The following is a 26,115-nucleotide window of genomic DNA, read 5'->3' as shown; positions in this document are numbered from 1 at the left end:
GAGGTGGGAAACAAATGAGCCAGCTTAATCCTGCTGAATATTCCCCAAGCTCCAGTGTTTGTAAAATGCTTAAAGATGTTTTCTTATTTTTTCAACAAACAGCCTGGCTGAGAAAATCAACTCTGCCTTCTTCAGCTGCCAGGTCTGCAAGGGATGGATGGAGCTAAGCTAATCAAGGATTAAGCCAGCAAGTGGATACAGCTGGAGGCTAAAGGTATAGCCCACTGTCCACAAGCAGAACATGAAGGCAGGAAGAAGGGAGTGGCTATGGGGAGGGAGAGATTGTGTTTCAATCTGAGAAAGACAAACTATATCCCCCCCCCCCTTCCTAAAGTCAGGAGACAGGAGCAAAGATCACCCCCTCCTCTATATTGGAGTTTCCTAAGGATATCCTCCATGATGGGACTAGTCCTGGATATCTCTTCTCCTCTCTGAATGCTGCAGAAAAGGTGTTCATGGCCAACATGGGTATAGTTGCTTGCTTCTCTCTCTTTCTCTATATATTAATGAAACTGATCGGATAACTTTGCGCTTCTCTAACTCTTGTCTTTTGCCTGCACCTTTTTTCTTTAAATATGTTTGCGGTGTTGTGGGTGTTGCTGGTTGTCTCCTGCTCGGGGTGTGAGCCTAGTGCTTGGAAGAAGAGAGGAGGTACTGGTATTTTAACCCAGGAGGAGGAGGAGAAAACTCCGGTCGTCTTTTTGGGGGTCCATAAACAACAGGCAAAGGCTTGTAGCTGCATGTTTGAGCCTCCTCCTGGGAAATGGTGGTTTTGGGGTGGGTTTTTTTTGGGGGGGGGGGATGTCTGGGAATACAGGATGGTGCTGCTTGAGATGCCTGATCTGTAGCAGACCTTTCGTGTGTGCAAGTTTATCGCTTGTACAATAGGGGGAAATTTAGTTTTGTATTTACAGTGGTACTTCAGGTTAAATACTTAATTTGTTCTGGAGGTGCGTACTTAACCTGGAACTGTTCTTAACCTGAAGCACCACTTTAGCTAATGGGGCCTCCTGCTGCCGCCGCACCACCGAAGCACAATTTCTGTTCTCATCCTGAAGCAAAGTTCTTAACCTGAAACACTATTTCTGGGCTAGCGGAGTCTGTATCTTGAAGCGCATGTAACCCGAGGTACCACTGTATATGTGAATTTCTTTAATTCACACTGCCTTAGAGCTGAAATGCAGCTTTCCTTTGAAATTAATACCTCTGAAATTTGTGGTGTGGTTCTCCAGCACAAGTATGCGTATTTTAAAAAAGTATATGTTGTGTGAAAGTGTGCATAAACATGCATATGTTAAGATAACACTAAAATGCATTATATTGGAGTGTACATTCAGCGAAATAGCCTACAAAAAGTGAATAGTGGAAGAAATGTGCATTAGGTCATGGATGAATTTTCTCAATTTTCTCCCCCCCCCCAAAAAAATATGGAAATGTGGGGAACTGAACTTGACTGGAAAAATGAGAAAGCCAAATGGAAAGATTCATCCATCCCAGTCTGCAGATACTATGTTTCAAAGCATGCATATGTACCTCCCCAGTTTCTGTAATAGAATATTACGAAAGTTGAGTGCCACCTCCAATCACTGCTAACTCAAGTGGGGTTCCAGGGTCTGTGTTCCTTTGGAGAGATTGGGCACAATGGAGGCTAGTGTCTTAATAATATAGGGTTTATTTTACACATAAATACAACCCTTAGTCTCCAAATGAGCACACAGCAGCAGCACCACAAAAGGTTCTAGCTTATCCTTACAGTTGCATCGCCGACATCCTTTTTTGCTCTGCCACCTGTCTTGGTCTTCTGGGCACATACAAGCGTGAATCCTTTCCTCCTTCCTGGTCCCATATTTCCTAATTCTGCTGTTCTTAAAACCTAAACCTCCTTTATTCATTTGCATTCTAATGGTTGGTTCTTTTGATGTTTTGAAGTAGTAATGGTTAATCCTCTCTGGCATCACCTAACAAAGGTCACTTGACTTCATCAATGACTAGGATTAAAGACTGGTGCACACTTAGGACATTTACCTAGGTTAATTAACTCTTCACATGCTAATTGCTGATGCTCAAAAGTATCAAAATGGCTCTCGATTATATTCTGAAGGTCTGACACAGTCTTTACACATAAACACTAATTAAACACCTCAAACACCTTACATAAACCCCTTCTAATACACAATGAAACTGTCTTATAACATATCTCAGTTATAACATACAAGTTCTAATTAAATCCTAATATTTACTAAACCTAAACATTTAGCACCACAGATCTATTGCAAGAGAAAGAATGAGGAAGATTGACTCTTGGGACGGGAATCCTCCTCCTTGGTGAATCCCTTTCAAAATATTTATTTTGTAATTATGTTGTAGATACCTTCTGTCTTGTAGGGATGTGGTGGAATAGGGTTGTGTTTCATACTTTCATTACAAGCTAAGCAAAATGTCCATGGTGGTTAAGGGGTGGAGAAAGGAGGGACATGTATGCTTCAAGACCCTTATGGGTGTGGTGTAGCTCTAGGGTAAGGGATGCAGAAGGCATGTGACAATCTTCTCTCCCTTAGTTCCCAGGCATCTCTTTGTAGAGTAACCCTTTGAATTCCTGGAGGGATGTTGTTTTTTAGGGCAGAGTAGACAGTACTGAGTTAGATGGATCAGAGGTCTGGCTTGCATCAAGGCAGCTTCTGATTTTGTGAAGTGTGGTGTTTTGATAGACATAAATGGTAACCTTCACTTACTATGGAATAAAGTAACTCATCGTTGTGAGAGCATATTGTTATACTTTATTTTGGGGGAGGGGTGTCAGGCTGTATGGTACCTGTGGGTCCCTTCCAGGTCTGTGATTCTGTATCTATGAGGTTTGGATCTGTAAGAGAAAACCTGCTGAACCAGTCAAGCCTTAAAAGTGGCCTTAGCTGCTCAGCTGAAAGCTCATCCACACTTCTTCTTGTCCTGACACTTTTCCCTGGGGAAAACTTCTCTCAGGAGGAGCAAACAGCAATTTGGGGCTTCTCCAGATCAACATTTGCTCTGATTTAGTGCTAAAGAGTGGGTTTTCCCTGGGAAAGGAGTGTGAGGCAAGGGGACCTGTGCCTAGAAAGCATGGGTCAAGCAAATACTGAGTGCTCAGATAGATGTTTTCTAGGCATGGGACAAGCCCTAAGAACAGTACCTATTAGCAGCATCTTAAAGAGTGAACTCTGTTGATTCAGAAGCAAATGGGTGGGCCTTCTCTCACCTGGCTGGATGTCCCATCTTTCTAGGATAGAGAAATCTATCTCTCTTTCTTTCTTTCTTTCTTTCTTTCTTTCTTTCTTTCTTTCTTTCTTTCTTTCTTTCTCTCTCTCTCTCTCTCTCTCTCTCTCTCTCTCTCTCTCTCTCTCTCATACACACACACACACACTCACACTCAATCTTCTTCTTGTTATATAAATTTCTGGGACCTGGAAATATTTGCTGATCTGGGCTCCTTTGAGAGTAATGCTGGGATATAAATTTAATAAACCTGAAAATCACCCATATACCTACCATTAGATCTTGAGATATGACAGCTTTGAGGGTTTATTTTTATTTTTTCAAAAAAATCAACTGGTATATAAATTTTAATTAATAAATAAGACAGTATCCAATTTTTCTGGAAATAGACTCGTCTCCCGTGATTTTCATTCCTACATTGTTTCCCAAGCTTTTCTAGCTTGATGAAAAGGTCTCTGGGCCTAGATGTCCACTATGTGTTGTTTTTGAAGTTATATTCGGTTGTTCTTGTACTGTTTTTATAGCTGTTTTAACTGCTTTCAAGGATATGTCTTGTGAAGCACCCTGGGACATATGTGTGGAAGGTGGTTCACAAATAAATTAATGGAAATGACGAGGATGATTATCAGTGTGTGCCTGTCCTGTGTGGAAAGGCTCAAACTTCTTCTTTTAAAAATAAAATGAAATCCTGAAGCCATATTGCTGCTTCTTGTATAGTCAGAAGATTCAAAAATGTGATGTGTGTATCATGGTGATGATTTGTGAAGAGGGTCGTCTCCTCCCTCCTGGCCTCCCCCATTCCTTCCTGTGAAGTTGGCAGCTTAACCAATTTTCCAGCTAGGTTGACAAAGGATCGGCAAGGTCAAGGGACCTGCCAGAGGTTACCCAGCAAGTCATTGGCTCAGCCAGGATTACAGCAGAGGTTAAACAGCTTAACGAAGGCAGAAAAAAAATGATTAAATAATCTCTAATCAGGCTGACATCTTGCATACCAAACTTTTTACTTGGTGCAATTATAAATAACTAGCAGGGGGAAAAGCACTTTCTCTTAAGAGTGAAGCTGAGGAGGCTCTGTGCTGGATTCTCCAATATCATCTCCTATAGTTGAAAGATTTGCCCATAGTTGGAAATGATACTCGTTTGTGTGAGTGTGCTCTTTTTAAAATCTCTCCCACCCCCAGTACTTTGTAAACATGGCTAAACTTCATCCATTCATTTGGATTGGCTCTGTTAATAAGGGCAATAATGGAAGGTTTCTTGTAAGACTGCTTGCTGGTCTGATGTTAGGAAAGCTAAGGCAGTAATGCAGCTAGAGCAGTAACATAGGAACTCCTGTTGTTGGACTATGGTTTAACATCATCCCTGATCATTGGTGAAGTTTGCTGGGGCTGATGGGAGCTTGAGCCTAACAACCCCTGGAGGGCAACATGTTCCCCATCCCCGAGGACTTGGGCTGGGGAGACCTGGATTTGAATCCCTCTGTGGACTGTGATGGTCAACCTTGGGATGGTCCATCTCTTTCTAATGCAATAAACTGGGGTCACTCAGTCTGTGTATGCCATCTTGAGCAACTTGGAGGAAGGGTGAGGCATAAAAGGAGTTAAGTAGCTATGGCCATGAAGGAAGTATTGACCATGAGGAATGGCTTAATGTAGAGAAGAGCAGGTTAAGAAGGGAGGGGAGCATAAGGGTGGTCTTAAGGTAATCAGTTGCTCATTGCAAAAAAATAAAGATTTGCATGAAATATGCATATATTAATCTGTATGTATGCTCATGTATGTTTTTCATTTTAAATGTTAGCCATTGCTTCTAAATCCATACCTATTTTAGAAACAATGGCTACAATTTAAATTGGGGTGGGGAACACAGTTATGAAAACTATGACCACCAGGTGTCCTGTGTTCTTTCTCAGTCCCCTGTCCAGGTGCTCATTGTTTGTGGGCAATTTCAGAGTCCACCTCATCTCCCTTCTTAGGATCCTTTACCTTTAAACTGGACTTGATCTGGAAAGCCTTTCAAATAGTACAGTTAAAACTATCTGGGTCTTCGTGTTAGGGCAGGAAAGGGGAACTCTATTGGCTCTATGGACCATCTCCTGATCTGGATCTCCTGTGGGGACCATATTTGGCAGAGCGCAGAGGGTTGCAAAGAGTTAATCAAAGTGTCTGAGGCTTCACCCACCCATTGGCTGATGGGCTGTACAGCCAAAGACTGTTTTCTGCAGGCATCATATGTACAAACAGGTTTCTCAGGAACTGATCCAGTGGGTGGGTGCAGGGCTGGATTAAGACCTCTAGAGGCCCTAAGCACTTAAAATATTTTGGTGCCCCCATATATATCTAATTCAAAATATAAACAATAATAAACCATAAAATAAAATGGTATTTTTCAAAATGAAACAAAACCTACAGTAAGACAGAAAATAATGCCTTCAAATTACAAGAAAGGAGATCCTGACTAAATATTGGAAATAATTTTCTAATGGTGGAACCTTGAAAGGTGATGGGCTCTCCTTCATTGGAGGTTTTTAAACAGAGGTTGGGTGGCCACGTGTCATGGATTTTTAGCTGTTTGCTGTTTTGCAGGAGGTTGATATTAGATGATTGTTTGGGTCCCTTCCAACTCCACAGTACTATGATTTCTCCAGTGAGTACTACCGTATTTTTTGCTCTATAACACGCACCCGACCATAACACACAAGTAGTTTTTAGAGGAGGAAAATCCGTAGGCATGACACCCATAGACATTCCCTCCATAACACACACAGACATTCCCTCTTACTTTCTAGGAGGAAAAAAGTGAGTGTTAGGGTGCAAAAAATACAGTAGTTTGCTCTCCTTGTTGGGATTCTGACTACAAGGATACATTTTCATTTAGAGTGAGAATCGCAAGCCGCCCTCTTCTCTTCAAGTCTCTGCTAATTGGCAGATGGATCTTTCCACAGTGTCACTAATGAAAGATTAGAGGCTGTTCCAGAGAGCCTTTGAAAAACCAGAACAAAATTGTATCAAAGTGCGCCAGTCCGCGGTGAGACTTTCTCATTGGCTGAGTGCACCTTTTACAGCCCAATGACTAATTTCTAAATCATACAAGCCAATTATGCCCACATTCCTTTGTGGCAGCTCACAATGATGAAGGCTGCAAAGGACACTTTAAATGGCCAGGAACACCTTAGGTTGCAAATATATAATTGGGATGACAGACACAATTAGCCATTAATAATTCCTTATAGCAGCTGATTAAAGTCTCTTTATCCTGCTTACCAAGATCAAAAGGTCACATGGTTGGAAAATAGGAGAATGAATTAAGATGGTTGAGCTGTTGATAAATGCTCTTCAAGAGAAGAAGCTGCTTTAGTTGTGACAAAAACATGCTTGTTTTTATTCTAGATGAAATTAATATGGAATTACTGCCAGTTCCTCCTTCGAGATATATGCTGTTACCTTGTTTTATTATGGTATGGTTTAAACTTTTGAGTTGTGTCTGAGTAGGCCCATTGAAATGAATGGTCATGACTAACTTAGGCCCATTAATTTCTGTCATGGTCAATAATTTTAATGGGTCTACTCAGAGTAAAAGTTGGTTGAATACAGCCTTTAGTTTTTATTGTAATATAGTACACAATGGGCCCTATGCATAATTGCAAGATTCCTTTGAATGGTTGCCATGTTGTAAGTGCTTCTGTGCTTTGTGCAAAGGGTGGCAAATAAACCATCTAAATAAATGAAATAAATATTTGAGTAGGGAGGATGTGGAAATCATGGCAATATCTGCTTTACGAGGAAGCATACAGTAGTGGAATGAAATAATCCCTTTTCATTTGTGCAACAGGGACAAAGAGTTTTGGCCTAGCCATTTATCAGATCTGCTGGTTTTCTAGCTGTGTAGAATTTTATTTTTCTGTGTGCCCTGTGAGCCCTCCTTCCACTTGCAGTAGCATAGCCTAAGTGATACAGCCCAGATTAGGGATGTACAAACGCACCTCAGTCACTTCCAACATTCACTTGCAGTTCCGTCTTATATTTTCCATTCTCTTGCAGTTGGTTTATTTTGCATTAAGTCTGTCTTCCAGAAAGATATGGTGGGTTATTTTTTATTATGTAAGGTAAAGGGACCCCTGACCATTGGGTCCAGTCGTGGCCGACTCTGGGGTTGCAGCGCTCATCTCGCTTTATTGGCCGAGGGAGCCGGCGTACAGCTTCCGGGTCATGTGGCCAGCATGACTAAGCAGCTTCTGGCGAACCAGAGCAGCGCACGGAAACGCCATTTACCTTCCCGTTGGAGCGGTACCTATTTATCTACTTGCACTTTGATGTGCTTTTGAACTGCTAGGTTGGCAGGAGCAGGGACCAAGCAACGGGAGCTGTATCATAGTAAAAACACACATCTTAGCCATCAACCGATATTTGCTAATCAGTTTCCTTCCCTCTGTGTTCCCTTCCAAAATGAATGAATGTTCTGAGGGGTTCGTCCTTTGCAGCAAAAACAAGTCTTAAAGGCAAAGTTAATGAAGTGGATAATTGCCCATCACAAAACCATCTAGGTTTGCAATCTTAGCCATGTCTACTCAGAAGTAAATATCACTGAATTTAGTGGGACTTACTCCCAGGTAAGTGGGGCTAGGATGCTGTCTTGGCTTCATTTCACAGTTGAATATAAACTTGTCATCCTCTCTCATTTGGGAGCGACAGTTTAGCATCCTGTTGATAATTTGCTGGGTTATATGAATTATTCCTTCACTCGGTGTAACTTAACCACATGTAAGTCCTTTTTTAAACTGCAACATTTTATTTCTAGAAGGTCCAGAGGGTGGCAACACAACAACTGTCCTTTTTAGTGGTGGCTCCGCACTTATGGAATACCCTGGGGAAGCTCACCTGGCATCATCATTACTGCCAGGCTAAAGCATTTCTTTCTTTCTTTCTTTCTTTCTTTCTTTCTTTCTTTCTTTCTTTCTTTCTTTCTGCCAGGCCTTTAGCTCTTAATTATCTGTGGCCTCTTTGAGTGGGTAGGATGTTTTAATCCTGCCTTTTAAAAATAGGATTGCCTTTTAGATTTTTCTTTATTTTTCTTTTATGCCTGTTTTGATATATGCATTTGTTGGTTTATACACCCTGCCCATCCCACCACTTTTGCCAGCAGTGGAACACTCCTCTCTCACAAAGTTTTGGCGAGGGGGGGGGGCATTCTAGCATGCAGCATTGTCACACTTGACCCTGGGACAGAAAGGACAAGCTCCAAGGCCTTGTGGAATGCCCCCTCACAGAAACTTGGTAAAAGGAGGGGGGAGTTCCAGTGGTGGCAGAAATAGTGTGGTCGCAGCAAGGGACAGAAGGTGGAAAAATATGACAGGCCGCCCCTGTTTGCAAGTGGCCCACATGGACTGTTTATTGGCAGGTTGGGGAATTCTGATTATTTGGTCATCATGCTGTTTAGTGCTGTATAGTGTAAGGGACGTGGGTGGCACTGTGGTCTAAACCACTGAGCCTCTTGGGCTTGCCGATCGGAAGGCAAATCCCTGTGACGGAGTGTGCTCCTGTTGCTCTCTCCCACCTTCTGCCAACCTAGCAGTTCGAAAGCACGCTACTGCAAGTAGATAAATGGGTACCGCTGTGGCGGGAAGGTAAATGGCGTTTCTGTGCGCTCTGGCTTCTGTCATGGTGTCCCGTTGCACCAGAAGTAGTTTAGTCATGCTGGCCACATGGCCTGGAAAGCTGTCTGTGGACAAATGCCAGCTCCCTCGGCCTGAAAGCGAGTTGAGCACCGCAACCCCATCGTCGCCTTTGACAGGACTTAACCGTCCAGTGGTCCTTTACCTATACAGTGGTACCTTGGGTTACAGACACTTCAGGTTACAGACTCCACTAACGCAGAAATAGTACCTCAGGTTAAGAACTTTGCTTCAGGATAAGAATAGAAATCGCGCGGCGGCAGCAGGAGGCCCCATTAGCTAAAGTGGTACCTCAGGTTAAGAACAGTTTCAGGTTAAGAATGGACCTCTGGAACGAATTAAGTTCTTAACCTGAGGTACCACTGTAGTGCTGCTCTGGGCATGTATATAAATAATGGACTGATGCAGCTGCCTGCATTTCTGGATTCCCCTTGAGGGTGTGGCTATTAATTGACAAAAGCCTTTTGGTTGTAAAACGGGGGGGGGGGGGGGATGGAAACCTGGCTGTACCTCTAACAGTTACATTGTAAAGCTCATGAAAGACTAGCTACACAATTTGTTTGTAGCTGGAGGTGTCCCTGAGCATTTGCGAGCTGTGCTTACAATTGCACAGTGAATCAAGGGCATTGCATTGCTCTGTTGCACATGCCTGTCCCAGTTCTTCCTTGCTCCTTCAACTGCTTCTGTTGGACTCTGTTTGCAAACATCTCCCTGCAGAATCTCAAGCATCGTTGCTACTTTCTTGGTGCCCTGCTAATTCCATTAAGCAGCCACTGGAAGAAAACATAGCCCTGAGCACGGCTTGGCTCATTTTTAACATGGATATACATTGCATGCCATTCCTTCAGTCCAAGACTGGGGGGTGGAGAGGACAAGAAACTTGCACTCTATTCCTCACTTCGTCTTAATGCTTCTGAAATTTAGTCCTTTTACAAAGCAAAAAATAAAAATAAATGGATTGATCCCACCAAAGATCGGCGGAGGAATCTGTTACCTGTTTCAAGTCAGCTTAGATTTGCCCAGCTTTAAGAGACTAACCCCACCACTCCCTGGTCCTCCTTCTCTTTCAGATATGGAGGAGTTGGCTAGAGAGAGCATCACCCTGTTAGCCAAGCCTACTCTGGAGTCAGGTAGCCCCAATCTCTCCTCCGCTGGGGCTGTCTTTATCATGCTGAAATCTGCCCTTGGAGCAGGGCTCTTGAATTTCCCCTGGGCGTTCAATAAGGCTGGAGGAGTCACCCCGGCTGTCCTTGTGGAGCTGGTAAGTGCCAAAGGAAAGACATCCAGATCTCTTGCAGAGTGACAGGCTGCTGGAATAGATAGGGGGGTGGAGGCTTTGAGGGTCTGGTCCTAGCCAAGAGGATTTGGAAGCAAGCCTCATTGCATTTTTAATAGTTTATTTTACTTCTAATCTACCTAGTACTGCCTTCTTTTGCTTTGCAAAGCTCCCCTCCCAGCCATGGTATGTGGATAGGGATGGGGAAATCTATTAATTTTAGTTTCTTGTTTTTCCACTCATAAGTTCAGGACACCCCATTTCTGCAGCAATTTGCACATACATTAAAAAGTCTTCGTGAAAATTTGTCAGCATATTTTTGTATGCAATTGTGCCTGATGCATTTTTGCAAACAAATTTCCTAAATATTATGCATTTTTGCATGTTGTTTTCCCTAATATGAGGATTATTTTGCACGCTTCTCCCTCAAATGCACATTCCCCACCTCACTTTATTTATGGAGCACTTGCATCACAACATTCAGAGGAGCATGAATTTGGGGGCAATGCTGTGTTTAGGTTCACTTACTGTTTTTGAAAGTGGGAATCTGGTTGATTTGCACTCTCACTTGAATTGAACAGGATTTCTCCCCAATTCCTGATGTGCAGATGATTCTCTAGTGGTTTCTGCAAATACACGCAGTACTCTTCTCTTTTGCGGGGGGTGGGGCAGGAAAACAGTTTCCTAGTTTTGATTCCTACATTACAGAATTACATTATTGTTTCATTTTCAGGTTGTACGTTGACCTTATTCTTTACTGTGTCAGTTGTGTATGTAAGATACCTTGTATATTTTTCTAGAAAGGTGGGGTATAAATTCAATAACAGTAATAATAATAAAATCTAAAACAGTTGGTTGGGTTCCTGTCCTGCAAAACTACATTTCCGCTTCAAAACTCGCACATCTTTTAATTTAGCAATGAGCTTCTCCACGTGTGTGTGCGTGCAGGGTGAAGGAAATGTATTATAATAATAATCTATAACTATTATTTATACCCCACCCATCTGGCTGAGTTTCTCCAATATGCTACTGAATATAACAGACAAAAACGCTCTTTATTAGGGAATATTGCTTGCATAAATGTCTATGTTAGAAGAAATGCACACAAAAATGCTGATAATTTGCGAGTAAAATGAAACAGCAAACTGATTTAGAAATCTGGCATGAGAGACTGAATTGTCCTTTCCTAACCCTCTCTGGTGTGCTCCAGCTCCATGGATTTGAAAGGACACGTAAGTGTTTGCAGAGGCCATGAAATGATGATGTTGCTGGATCACCCTGGGTCATTGCTTATCTTTCCATAAACACGAACCTCTGAGATTATCACTCCTGGTGTAATCTCTGACCTTCATGGTCCTGTTGCAAACAAACCCGTGTGAGGCATTTGCTTCGTCTTGCTATGTTAGGCCAGCCTCCCCCAGATGCATTGGACTACAACTCCTATCAGCCCCAGCCAGCATGCCCAAAATACCTGGAGGGCACCAGGTTGGTATTCTGGCAACTGGCATGCTGAGGCACAGTGCCTCCCACGCTGGAGGTTGCACAGGGGCATGGTGGCTAGTAGGCACTGGTAGCATCCAATTCTAGGAAGGTTGCCTAATTTGCCGGCTTAGTTGAGTTCACCCTGATCATGGCTATTCCTGTTACTCCTCTATAGGCTCACGGCTCTCTCCTCTTTGTCTCTGGGTGTTTCTCCCTTTGGCAGGGTTCCTTGATATTCCTGATTAGTGGCTTGGTGATTCTGGGTTATGCTGCCTCCATCAGCACCCAGACAACGTACCAGGGTGTGGTGAGAGAGATCTGTGGGGCTGCCATTGGGAAGCTTTGCGAAGTCTGCTTCATTCTGAACCTGTTCATGATCTCGGTGGCCTTTCTTAGAGTCGTGGGAGACCAGCTAGAAAAATGTGAGTTCTTTCCCCAGCTGTTCCTCTTTTAATAATATTTTTTATGCGGCTCTTTGTGTAAATAATACCAGTGCTGTTTTTGTGCATAATTAATGACAACACGATCGGCATATTAATATATAATAAAATCACTGGAAGCCATTAATGCATCATACCAAGCCTGTGAATTAATAGACAGCAAATGTCTGAGTGAGCAGGTACCGTATTTTTCACTCTATAGGATGCACCGGACCATAGGACGCACCGGAACATAGGAGGGGGAGAACAGGAAAAAAAAATTCTCCCCCTCTCTGCTCAGCGCCCCTTCAGCGAAGCGGGAGGAGAAACGGAGCCCCTTCCATTTCTCCTCCCGCTTCGCTGAAGGGACGCTGTGCAGAGAGGCGCTGTGCAGCGCCTCTCCACTGAAGCAAAGCCTGGAGAGCAAGAGGGATCGGTGTGCACTGACCCCTCTCGCTCTCCAGGCTTCAGGCGGCTATCTGCAAGCCTTCAGAGTGCAGTGGGAACTCGTGCGGCACTCCAAAGGCTTGCGGATAGCTGCCTGAAGCCCCCGGAGCGCAGTGGCAGTTCCCTGCGCTCCGGGGGCTTCAGTGAAAGCAACGCAAAGCCTCTGGAGCACAGGGGGAGCTCTCCCTCTGCACTTCGGAGGCTTCGCGTTGCTATCGCTGAAGCCAAGGAGCCTGCATTTGCTCCACAGGACACACACACATTTCCCCTTCATTTTTGGAGGGGAAAAAGTGTGTCCTACAGAGAGAAAAATACAGTAAGTTTTAAGCTGGTGCTCAAAACTCATCAGAGTCAGGGGCCTGACTTACTCCAGACAGGAGGGAATTCCAGTAGAATCCATTAGGAAAAATAGGGTGCTGCCCCACCAACTTCAGCCTGCTCTCCGCAAACCCCCACCTGCCTGCTTCCTTACTTAAAAGGAGTCCAGGGCATGGCCCTGGCTGTCAGCTTCCTCCCCCTTAGTTTCAGTGTTGCCCTTGTAGAGCTCGGCAGGGAGGTGGATGGAGGCAGAACTTGAATTAGTTGGTTTTGCATGTCATTAGTTCTGGTGCCACCTGCTTACTTCTGGGACTCCCTGCCTTCTGTCCCACCAGCCCTGAAGGCCACCAGTCACCCCTGAGGAATTCCACAGACATGGCACCGCCATGGAGAAGTCCCCCACCCCACTGTTGGTAGCTGCATGATACGTCTCGGTTGGTAGCCAGACAACGAGGAAAGCCTCATTGCCTCCTTATGTTCCCTTTCCCCCCAGTGTGTGATTCTTTCTACCCTAATGAAACCTTGAGTGGTGGCATCTCTCGTCAGCATTGGTTCACGGACCATCGCTTCACCTTGTCTGCTTTGTGTGCCTTGGTTATCTTTCCCCTCTCAATTCCAAGGGAAATTGGATTCCAGAAATACACAAGGTAAGAGCTCTGCTGTTCTTGTTCTTGTGATCTTTGTGGCCTGGAGACTGGGCCAAATGGTGAACAAACTTGCTCCTAAGGGCTCAGCAGGGGCACCAACTTGCCCTCCCCCCCCCACATTGAGGGCGCGCAGTCGTGTGACATGTCACATGACGAATCACGTGATACCACCCAGCTGAGTGGGGATGTGAACTCTGGTCTCCCAGGTCCTGGCCCAACACTCTGACCAACTAGATACTGTATGTGAACCATCATCAGTTATGTGCTTCAGATGTCTAAACCTATCCTTTTGCACAGATAGGTACCCTGTATCACTGGATTCTTGTTCTATCTTCTTTTTTTGCCTTTGTGCTGATTTTCATTGTTGGTACACCACTTAGGAATTTTAAAAATATTAAGTTGTTCAGAACTCATTTTAAACAATAATTTTGTTTGACCCCTAGCAGCCTCAGCTATCATGATAGGAAAATGTAATCCAACAAGGTCTGGAGAGCCAGTGGTTCCTCACCATTAGGAACATAGCAAGCTGCCTTATGCAGAGTCAGACCCTTGGTCCATATAGCTCAGCACTGCCTGCAGTGACTAGTGTTGGCTCTTCAACTACCTGGAATTGCTGGGGATTGAACCTGTGACCTTTCCCACTGCAAGGCAGATGCTCTACCACTGAGCTATGGCTGCCCTTCCCTCTTTTAAGGCACGTCATGAGGTGTATCTACAGGTGTCCCCAGCATCAGAATTGAGGTGTGTGGTTACCGAGGTGAGGAACCTTTCCAGTGGTGACTCCTGTTTGTAGAATGTCCTTCTGGGCAACGTAAGCATCTTCTAGTTCACAGGATAAAAGCTTTTCATTTGCTGGAACGTCTAATTAGAATCTCTATCCTGGATGCAGTTTTGCTGTTTTTGCTTCTATTTGCCACATCCCTACTGTAAAATACCCTACGGTGCCCTTTTGAATGCAGGGGAGCATTGAGCTCCTTTGAGGCAAAGTCTTTTAATTTTTCCGTTTGTGTGTTCCAGCATCCTTGGTACTTTGGCAGCCTGCTACCTGATGCTTGTCATTGTAATAAAATACTACCTCAGAACTGATTACGTTGTCAAGCATGAACATCGCCGTTCCTCCGGGTAAGTGTTGGCGTGGCTGGCTGTTGGGCTGGTAGTGGAATTATCAAACATCAGTCCGATGGGCACGATTCATCCACCCCATTGGCTTGCATGGATGTGCTGCTGTGCTGCTGTCATGTTGGAACCTGCCATAATTCAGTTCATAGATTTGGAGGAGCCTCAAGGGCCACCCAGTTCAACCCCCTGCAATGCAGGAAGTTGTTTACCTCTTAAGAGCCTCCAGGGAGCTTGGCTGTTGATTCTCCTATGCACATGGCCCATGTCAATACAGTGGTACCTCAGGTTAAGTACTTAATTCGTTCCGGAGGTCCATTCTTAACCTGAAACCGTTCTTAACCTGAAGCACCACTTTAGCTAATGGGGCCTCCCACTGCTGCCACACAGATTTCTGTTTGCATCCTGAAGCAAAATTCTTAACCTGAGGTACTATTTATGGGTTAGTGGAGTCTGTAACCTGAAGCGTATGTATCCTGAAGCGTATGTAACCTGAGGTAGCACTGTATCCCTGAAGTGTGTAAAATAGATTGCCATCCCCCCTGCCTCTCTCTCACACACACACCAGTTACCTGCAGTAGATGACATTGTTATAACTGAATCGGTACCCAAGAGTGATAGTGTTTCATTCAGTGCTGCACATGCGGAGTTCCACTTGAGCAAGGCGACTTCACCTTCCTCTTCTCTCCCTGCATGCACCCAAAATCTGCTCTGCTCTGGTCTGGAGCTGATTTTGAGGGTGCAGGAGCAAATGCCGAGGAGAGCAGGGTGAAGTTATGTTGTGCAAGCTGAATGGCTGTGTTGGCTACAACCCGTAGTGACATATGCTTGATGCAGAAGGGACCTGTCTTCTACTGCTTAATTATCTGCAGAGTTGGGGGTATCTGCAGACATTTTTCTCCCCGAGGCAGAGTAGCAGATGGTGCCCTGCTCCACTTGAAGTCAAGGCAAGACACATTATTTTTGCATGTGGAGCAGAGAACCCCCAACAAAGCATATCTCTGCCCCACTTCTGGGGTAATGAAAAAATACAGCAGTAAATTTACACATTTCTGTAGGTAGTTTATGTACTTCTTCATACTGCAAATAAGTCTGTAAGTGTTTTGCTGCATTATAATAACATCACAAAAAATACCAAAAAAATACAATGTTTACAACTAGTAAAGTGTGGCAGATGGACATTGGATCATTCCCCTGAAGACCTTGCAACCAATCAGTGCTGGGTGGAGTGTCCAGCAATCAGGGGAGAGTGGGGAGTTAAAATCTAGAAGCTGCTAGTTTAGCAGTTGGGACTTGGAAAGTGTTCAGACTGGGCTTGGATTGGACTTGGCAAGGGCTTGGCTAAGATATTAGCTGGGTGGTTAGGAGTTTGCTAGGCAGGGCAAACCAGATAGCTTCCTTCAAGGGAATGAAGAGATCCCAGAAAGAGTCTAGAAGTGTTTCACCGGATTAACAGATCTAGGAGGAATCGGTTTATTTAGAAACAGTTTTGATGTGGAAGTCGTAAATAAAGTTCCTTATTGCATCTGTAAAAGAGATTCTTACTTTTGTGCCTGATCAGAGTAACCACTAAGCGTTAACCCTCATTGAGTGTGCATAAATAAAACTTGTTTTGTTTCCAACGTGTCTCATCCTTAATTTATTACCAGTTTAAGGAATAAGTGATCACAGTTTCCCTTTAATTGATGTTAAAGTCCTTGCTGCTGAATATTAGTAAATGCTGCCACATGCAGAGAATCTCCAACCTCCCAAGTGTTGCTGGCAGGGAGTATCTAATTTTAAACACCTAAAACCCGCCACACTGCATCTTTGTTGAGGGGGGAGTCTGTCACAGTCAGATCCACTTCAGCATCAATACAAACTTAGAGTCACCAGCAAATGGAGACTGTAATAACCGCTAGCAGAACAAAATGCAGGAATACAGCAGAGGCAAACAGTCCCACTTGCAAGAATATAAGCACCAAAAGGTGGGCAAATGTTGCACACTCCCTAGCTATGTCACAGTGCCCCTGGGTCATAGGCTGGGCAAGTCCCCTGTCTGGAACTGCAGAGAGCTGGTGCCAGTCATTGGAGGCAATACTGGTCCAGATGGACAAAGGGTCTGATGTTATGGGACCACTGAGAACTCAGTAATCTTGAATAGTACAGTAAAGGGCAGATGGGGCTCATCAACCTGGGAAGGTAGCCCATCTAGGAGAAGGAAAACACTGATCTTTAACCTCTGCTGTCTTGCAGGGGGTGAAGGCTAAGGAGTAAACCCTACACAAATCCGGAGTGTAGTCCCTAAGATGGTTGGATCTTGCCTTGTACAGCTCCTTTTGGCAACTTCTGCAGCCAAGCTGGTGCCAAACGTATTGCTCTGCTTTCCTTTGGTCCACATTGTGAGGCCAAGTGGGGAGTCTTGCACCATGGGAAGGTGCTGCTAATGCAGTGGTGTGACTTCACCCTCAGAGGCACACTCCATTGTCTCTTGAGGCAGATGGATGCCAATTACAACAACAACAGGTGGTGTTGGAGGAGGAATTGGCAGGTAGGGCTTGTAATTTGCCCTCACTCAGTAGAAGAAGCTGCCATATATGTACTGAGTAAGGCCCTTGGTCTCTTGCTTGGTTGGCTGTTGACATCTGAGTTGGCCAGCTCTGATGCTAACACACATCCTTTATCACATTTGCAGGGTCTCTTCCTGGGCTTCAATGTTCAGCGTTATCCCAACAATCTGCTTTGGATTTCAGGTAAGAGGTTTAACCTTTTCTCCTCCTTTCTTGGTTTTCTCCCTCTCCTGTTGTTATAATAGGCTTCCAAGTCATTTTTATTTATTTGTTTCCACTTGAAATGATGCAAGATTCTACATTCAAGTTTAACTCCTCTCATATAATAAAGAAAAGGGAGTCCTCTTTTGCTTGACTTCCTGAAACAATTGGTGTGTAAATCACAACCAAGCACAGCGCTGCTGATCAGTGGAGGAGACAATTGTGGGACATTGGCCAGAAACATCTGATAGCCGCCCCTCTCTTTTAACGCAGTGGGTTCTGAGCAGGAGCAGTCTATGTGGACAATGGGAAATTTGGATTTTACCAAACAAATCCCATGAGGATGCACAGTCATTCTTAATCCACTACACCAATTATTCTAGGAAGGCCCCTAAGGTGGGAGACTGCCTCAGGTGTGGGCGAGATCAACAGTTCTGATATGGAGCAGGGGAGAAGGCAGGCAGACAGTGATGGCTTTGGGACTCCAGGAATGGAGGCAGAATGCGTACCAGCCTTTTCCAACATCAGCTCTGTGTTTCAGTGTCATGAAGCGTGCATCACCATCTACAGCAGCATGAGTAATAAGAAGCTCTCCCACTGGATTGTGGTGTCTGTCATGTCCATGCTGTTCTGTTTGCTTATATATTCTCTGACAGGTAAGCAAGCTCCTTTCTACTTGCTCCATCTCTTGGTACCATTTTGTACCAAGCTCTTAATTTGTTTAGGGCCCTTAGTGGCATAGGTGAGAGGAAGTTCTTTTTCCAGAGCAGGAGCAATGATGTCTGCTGGACCACCAGGCTTACAGACAGATTCTCCTGAGTCTGGCCAGTGAACAAGGTGATGATGAAGCTTTTCAAGTTTGTTTGTGACAGGTTATCATTGAAGAAGTTGGAAAATGAGGGCAATGGCCAGTTACCAGGGCTGGCTACTTTCTTTTGTCTCTGATGGGCTTCCTACTTCGTGCTAGCATTTAAAATTGTGGTAACACTTATTCGTAACATTTCAGGTATTTCTAATTAAAAGCTAAAGGTTGCATTTTAGCCACCTGAAGATCTTTAGTCAGAGCGCAATGTATGGAACCTAGGCAGTCTGAAGCACCACTGAGTTCCAAGGAGCTTGCCCCCAGGAAAGTATGCATCAGGTTGCAGTGATACTGACCCTTATAAATTGAATTGTAGAATTGCAGAGTTGGAAGGGACCCTGAGGGTCATCTAGGAATCTCAACTGATGGCCGTCCAGCCTTTATTGTTGTGCTTTGTGGTGTTCCTCTTTGGTGTGTGTAATGAATCAATGCTGCTGCCTGCCTGTTTTGGACTGTCCTTGCTGTTGTGACTAGGGACTTTGCCTGGGGATGAAATTCTGGAGACTCTTGTGGTGAGCTAGCTTAAATTTTTTTCCATTCCGCCACTGCTTGAAGCAGTTCTATCTATCTATCTATCTATCTATCTATCTATCTATCTATCTATCTGCATGGTGCGATGCAGCGGTGCGGCAGGCGGTGGTGCTGCGGTGCTGTGTGCGGTGGTCAGCTCAGTGGGATCCCACCTTCGTCGCCAGTGAAATATACTTGTAGTCAAGTGTGAATTTCATGCTCTTTATTCAGCTTGTAGTAGCAATGAATGAAACTTTCCCCAAAACGTCTAGCTATATATACATTATTTACACAATGGGCCCTGCGTGATTAGCTAATTCCGGGCTGCTCTTGTAGGCCAGTCAGGTTGCAGAGTCACTTCTTCCAGAAGCCTGATTGGCTGCTCCTGCAGGCCAATCAGTTCGCTGAATAACTTCTACCAGGAGCTGGATTGGGTGGCTGCTGTGGACCAATCAGACTGCTGCATTCTGGATCCTATTGTTCTAGTATTCAGCTCAGTACATAACACTATCTATCTATCTATCTATCTATCTATCTATCTATCTATCTATCTATCATCTATCTATCTATCATCTATCTATCTATCTATCTATCTATCTATCTATCTATCTATCTATCTATCATCTATCTATCTATCTATCTATCATCATCATCATCATCTATCTATATCTATCTCATAACTCTGTTCTCTTATTGTGTGAAGGGACTCACAGAACCTTCCAGCTACCTGCAGGCCCTTCAGCAAGCAAGGGCAACTTAATTTAGAGTCAAGAGATCACAGGGCTAATAGCAAACACATGATATACACAGTTGGTTGTTTTGATTGAGATCCAAGAATGACAACATTGGGGGGAGGGGAGGGCAGGATTCCCCCCTCCCAGTGTATTAGTTTAGATAGGCTGCTTTCTTCCTGCTTCTTTCCAAATTAGTGTCCAGTAGATGACTTCCCTTCCCCTTAGGAATTTCTGGCAGGTACATGACCCTGTAGATGGTTTGTTCTTTATGTTTGGTTCTATGCCTGACGTATTGAATTGGTTTTGCTGTATTTTCCCCTTTTGTATTAACATCACATTCTCTGGGTTTGTGTGTGTGTGTGTGTGTGTGGGGGGGGCTTTCGGGCCAAAAGCAGCATATAAATAATTTAAATATATAATAAACAGCAGAGGTGGCCCTCCACATGCTGTGGGATTCCAACTCTCACCGGCCCCAATAGTTAAGAGTGGCAGGAGACATACTTGGGCAACATCTGGAGGGACCCAGGTTAGCCTACTATGAAGGCTGCTGGTTCAGTCTTTTTTGAGTTGGGGAGGGGGTGTTGGTGAGAGGGTGCAGCATGGTCTGCAGTTTATTTTGCTCTCCTTACCACACCTAAAGAGCACGATGCTCTGCTCCTCTGTGTAGGGCTCTATGGCTATTTGACATTTGGTGCTGATGTTGCTGCTGACATCCTGATGTCCTACCCAGGAAATGATGTGCTGGTCATTGTAGCTCGGCTGTTGTTTGGCATCTCCATAATCACCATCTACCCCATTGTCCTCCTCTTGGGAAGGTAAGGAGCAGAAGTGTTGCTTTTCCTATGCTTTGACCCTGACGGAAATGCTGTTCTGCTTAATGAGGACTGTCATTGTGTGTAGCTCCTCTGGTCAGAAGCATAGCCTGATTTCCTCTGGGAACAGGCTCATTTTTCTCAAGCGTAACCATATTTATAATACAGCATATCTGCTTTAGAATGAAATCCAACCTGTTGCACCAAAACCATTTATGGCTTAAATTAATGGTATTTTACTCCATTTTATATCCTTCCTTTCTTCTGAGGAGCCCAAAGTTCAGGGCTGCCTCCTTGGCCCATCCCTTTCCTCCTCAAACCACACCATTTTTCTTGCCCCCACCCATTTGAACTAAATTACATTTTGATAAATACAGCAACCCCTTATTCCCAAAGAAAAACACATATAGTAAATTACTGCACAATCCTAACCATGTCTACTCGGAAAGTATTCCTCCTGAATTTAATGGAATTTACTCCCTGGCGAATCAGTTTAGGATTGCAACTTCAGTCCTATATATCCTATATCTACTTGGCTTGGGAGTAAGTCCCACTGAACTCATTGGGACTAATTTCTGAGTAGATATATATGTAGGATTACACTGTCAGAGGTGAAACCTAAGAGATATAGAACTTTGAGGTAAACAGAAAATGCACATTTCAAAAGCAATCCACCAGAATAAATTCTATCTCCTCTTTCTGTGGTTATAAATGTAGTCTTATTTTCATGTGTTACAACAAAGAAGAAAAGTTACTCATGGAACATACAATGGTACCTCGGGTTAAGAACTTAATTCGTTCTGGAGGTCCGTTCTTAACCTGAAACTGTTCTTAACCTGAGGTACCACTTTAGCTCATGGGGCCTCCCGCTACTGCTGCGTTGCTGCTGCACAATTTCTGTTCTCATCCTGAAGAAAAGTTCTTAACCCAAGGTAATATTTCTGGGTTAGCGGAGTCTGTAACCTGAAGCGTATGTAACCCGAGGTACCACTGTATAGATCAACATTCAACTCCCTTGCCATGTCCATTGTTCCAAATATGTATTATCCCTCTGCCACTGAACCATAGCCCTTTCCAATCTAGGGAAAGTTCCCCCTCTTCCACCAACTGAACCAGCCACTTCCGTAAAGTAGAATCCTGTTGTGTTGTTGTTGTTGTTGTGTGTAATTGCCCATATGTCTATGCTAGGTCAGTCCTACAGGACGTCTGCCTGAGTTCCAAGCACAGCTACCTTCTGACAACTGAGCCTTACGAGAAGTGGATGCGGGTCACTCTCACTACTGCCTGGGTTGTGGTCACACTGGTCATTGCCCTCTTTGTGCCGGACATCAGTGACGTCATCAGTGTCATTGGGGGCATCAGCGCATTCTTCATCTTCATTTTTCCAGGTATGACCATGTTGTGTGCTCTCTGAGGTAGGAGAGGGTGAGGGATCTGCATAACAATGGCTGATCTTTTAGCCCCTCAAAAAGAGGCAAACTGGATCAGACCAAAGGCCCATCATCTGGCATCCTGTTCTCACAGTGGCTAACTGAAGGTCGGTGAAAAGCTTGCAAGTAGGTCTTGAATGCAGCAGCAAACTCCCCACTTGTTCACCTGAGACTCCAAGAATTGGTGTCACCATTGCTCTTGGCCAGCTATCCTCCATTTTTCTCAGGGAAATTGATTTTTCTCCTCCCCAATCCTAATCATCTAGAAAAAGTTTGTGGGTTGATGAAAGTTTTTGCTTTTTTGCCGCCTCCTCCTTGTCGTCCTGGCAAAGTCCTCAGTGATGGATTTAATTATCAAGCAGTCTTCCGAGGAGCAAACTTCTTTTTCAAGTGAGATTTCTTTTTTGGTGCCTTGATTATCGCAACGAAAGGTTTTGACCAGAGCTTTGTACTTGAGAAGGAAACTGATCAAAGTTCTGTTTCACAGCAACCCAGATTTTCTACCAGAAGAAGCTAAACTCGACTGCTTATGTAAACAGCAAGCTAAACACTGCTGCACACCAGCTTTAAAAATAATAATAATGGGAAACTGCTTCTGCTAGTCATGGGGGAAAGGTGTGGTCATGTGTGAGGTCTCGGTCACTGCAGTTCCTCCTAGAGCCCTCTTCTCCCCCTGCCCCTCCTCCCTACCTCTCAATTCTTCTGTGGCTTCATTTGGAATTGGCATTTGTAATAATTTATTGGCAGCAGTAAAGACTAGAAGTTTGGGTGCGCATGTACTTTAAAAGAAAGAGAAGATGTGAAGTTGCAAAAGTTTGTGTTTACTTGGTATTGGAATAATCATAATAATCATAATCATAATATAATTTTATTTTTTGTACCCCACTCCCATCTGACTAGGTTTCCCCAGCGACTCTGAGCTGCTTCCTACATGAAAATATAATATAACATTAAACAACTTCCCTATACAGGGCTGCTTTCAGATGTCTCCTCAAGGTTGTACAGTTACTTATCTCCTTCACATCTGATAGGAATGCAAACTTGTTCAACTTATAATACTTTCCGTTCAGTTTGCAGTGCTCCTGAAGTTCTTATCTGGCTTAGATTTGAACTCCATGTCAAGGAGCCTGGGAAATGTAGTTTGCCAGGTCTCATGAGTCATTAGGAAAGACAAGCTGGAAACTAGATGCTTCATGGCTGCTCATGTCAGTGATGCTGTGAGGGGGATCTGAATTTCTGGAATTTGACTCGCCTCTGCTTTCTTTTTCTTTTTTTTGAAGAGAGAGAACTGGCTGCTGTTTTTGGAAAATAGCCCATCTTGCTGACCCATATGCTAAATCAAGCTGAGGAGCGTTTGGCAATGACTAGATGGCGTTGTTAAAGCAGTCAATGTCACATTCCGTACTTGCAACCCTGGGAACCAGACATGGTTAAGCTGCCTTAGAGAGGAATATTTGGAAGATAAAGAGGATTTGATTAAATGCAAAATAAACATCCATTTTGTTTTATCTAATTTCTATTCTGCCCTTCAATGCACAGTGATCAGAGCAGTCTATAGTATTTTAGGTATTATATCCGACCTTTTCTTCCAAGGAGCTCACACAGTTCTCCCCATCCTCCTCCCACATCCTACCTGTGAGGTAGGTTATGCTCCAGGGTCAACCAGTTAGAGCTTCCGGGCTCCCTGGTCCTAGACCCACTTCACCACACTGACTCTCAATTGTTAATAATTACGATTGATTGATTGATTGTAATTATTATTAGTGATAACAAATGCAAAGTGATTTCTCTTGTGTTGCAGGACTGTGTTTGGTGTGTGCAGTGGAGATGGAGCCTATCAAGCCAAGGACCAAGTATGTCTGTGCCTTCCCAGCCCCCTTAGCTTGTTGTGATTTTATGATTCTATGAATATGAGCTCTTCGTGGCCAAGGGCAGGCATCCCCAGTCTGTACCCAGCAGAGCTTTTAGACTTTAGCTCCCATCTTTGGGGATGCTGGTTGGGGCTGATGGGAGTTGGAGAGCAAAGCTGACACACTGTGTGCCATGCGGGACTCCCCAAAATTCATAGGCCCTGCTGTGGCCTGCCCATCATAACTGGCATTTTGCCGGCAGTTATTTCTATGGCTGTGACAAAGGTAACACAGCTTGGCATTTTTTCCCCTCCCACCCTTTGGCAGGTCTTGCTTAATTACATGGGGAATTGTCACCGTCCTTTGTGGAGCCTTCATCTTTGGACAAAGCACGACGATCGCTCTCATGGAACTGTTATACAAAGTCTAGTCGACCGGTGGAGGCAGTTGCGATGGTAGCAGATGACAGAGACTGTCTTGATACTTGCACAGCCTGATGGGTATTTCCAAGTGATATGGGCAAGTACTATGCAACTTTTACCAGCTGGGCATAATTTCAATAATAGCCACTTTTTCGCTATCTAATATAGGTATGTGTTGGTTGTGCTTTTCCATACATTGAATGCCCCCTCCTCCTCCCCTGTGGACTGTTGGATAGGACCCGTTTTCTTTAGCAAATGCTCCTTGGTTGTCTGTTGTAGTGCAGATTTTCATTGATGTTTCAAACCACAGAAAACTGTTGGATTTCTCCCAAAGCTGCTCGTCGCACAAAGTTAGATGTATGCAAAGTACAGAGGACTCTTGAGAAAATATTAAGCTTTCCGTAAAAGACATTCTGCCGCTTCTGCTCTCCATTTTACTCCTCCTCCTCTTAGGAATGTTCTTAAAAGGGCTTTGAATTTCTAGGGTTTTCCCCAACCCACACACCCTAAATGAGGCTCTGAGAAAGAAATTTATCTATTAGGATAGCATCCAAAAGTTGTGTGGATGTGTGAAACGGGGATTGTTATTTGTTTATTTTCCAGTAACTGTCAGGAGCATTGTTTTCACTTAGTGTGCATGCTTAAAATACATCACCAATGTATGGGCGCTAGAATGCCAGGGTGTTGAGCTGCACCATTTTATACACTGCTGCAAGAGACCTCAGAACGTGTTTAGGAGTCCTTTGTTGCTGAGCCAAGGAAGATGACAGGGATGGGGTCAGTGCAGTATAGTTGGCAGCTGTGGGAGCTGGTTTTGTTCCTGATCCTTCGAGTGGCTCCACCGCCTTAGATGGTCCAGGCTTTGCCACCCTGGCCCAAACCAGGTACCAGAAGTTTTGAAGTAAAAAATTGGCCATTTTGTGACCTGTCTAGAAGAGGCTCTCTTGCCCCTTTTAGGCTTTGGTGTCTTATCCTGCAGAAAGGAACTGCTAACTTCTGCTTCTACAGGCAAAGGAGACTTGTATCTTTTTTATGTTAGGGTTGGTCTTGCCAAACACTGGTCAACAAAGGCCTGAAATTGAGGATGAATCCCAAACATTGCATCATTGGAGCAAAGGTTGGCTTTCTATCTCAAATGTGAATCTAAAAACTCACCCCCGAAGCTTGGGGCACTTAATATATTTCCCTCTCACTATGCTACACACTTTCAGATGGGTAGAGCATTAAAAGTCACCATGGTTTCCTTCTCTATGTACGTGGCTGGGTTGCTTGGAGGGCAGCAGGGTTCAGGACCAGGGCCAGTCAAGGCATCTTGGAGCCCCAAAGTAGTTGTTGCTTCTGTAGTACTGACCCCATCCAACCGAGTTCCTCTCCCTTGTTGGCTCATTTGCTTTCCTCCCTGCAAACCATGGCAACTGTTGCCATGCTATATATACTTAAAAATATTAGAAGAGACTAGCTGGATGGGATAGAGGACAATCTTAGTTAGCAAACTGTTCCCACAATGGCTTACCATTGGAATCTCCTTTCTTGTAACTTGAATCCATCGTTTTGGGTCCTACAAGCTTGCTCCATCTTTCATGTGACAGCCCTTTAGATATTTGTTCCTCATAAGGAACCGTTGCCCTCCTCTTGTCAATAGCCTCCTTAGATTATGGTGCCCAGAGCTGGACACAGTATTCCAGGTGTGGTCTAGCCAAGGCAGAATAGAGCGAGACTATTACTTCCCTTGATCTGGACACTATACTTTTGTTGATACAGCTTAGAATAGCATTAGCTTTTTTTTGCTGCTGCATCACACTGTTGACTCATGTTAAGCTTGTGGTCTACTAAGACTTCTAGATGATTTTCGCACATATTGCTGGCAACTCAGCTGTTCCCATCTTATATTTGTGCAGCTGGTTCTTCCTGCCTCACCATAGTGGGGAAGACTGACCTGCCCAGGTGCGGATTGCTGATGAAAACTGCAGAGGTCCCCCCTTTTCCATCCTAGGGTTCTTTATCTTTAAACTGGCCTTGGATCAGTTGGCCTTTCAAACAGAGGACTGCCCTCTGTTGCGTAGGATAGATGGGCTCCCCAGTCTGAAATGACGTGTAGTCTTAAGGGTAGGTGAAAACAA

At 44.3% G+C, this 26,115-nt stretch overlaps 1 protein-coding gene across 1 annotated transcript; it reads left to right on the top strand.

Moving 5' to 3' along the window:
• SLC38A8 (solute carrier family 38 member 8) lies at positions 1-25,313 on the top strand. Its single transcript, XM_083749962.1, has 11 exons — positions 1-468; positions 9,991-10,181; positions 11,902-12,100; positions 13,356-13,509; positions 14,527-14,631; positions 17,300-17,357; positions 17,917-18,031; positions 20,149-20,296; positions 21,482-21,681; positions 23,525-23,576; positions 23,901-25,313. Exons 1-11 carry the CDS (start codon positions 456-458, stop codon positions 24,001-24,003), a joined length of 1,338 nt encoding a protein of 445 aa, XP_083606088.1. The 5' UTR covers positions 1-455; the 3' UTR covers positions 24,004-25,313.
• Positions 25,314-26,115: the final 802 nt, after the last annotated feature.

The sequence above is a fragment of the Podarcis gaigeae genome, assembly GCF_964106915.1.
Source record: "Podarcis gaigeae genome assembly, chromosome: 8".
In the NCBI taxonomy this organism is placed as follows: domain Eukaryota; kingdom Metazoa; phylum Chordata; class Lepidosauria; order Squamata; family Lacertidae; genus Podarcis; species Podarcis gaigeae.
This window is presented reverse-complemented; position numbering and strand designations above follow the sequence as displayed.

Bases quoted from the DNA above. Each gene is read 5' to 3' on its own strand.
- SLC38A8 (XM_083749962.1), top strand. The intron at 14,632-17,299 runs GTAAGTGTTGGC...TCACATTTGCAG, and splicing joins GAACATCGCCGTTCCTCCGG to GGTCTCTTCCTGGGCTTCAA. The intron at 23,577-23,900 runs GTATGTCTGTGC...ACCCTTTGGCAG, and splicing joins CCTATCAAGCCAAGGACCAA to GTCTTGCTTAATTACATGGG.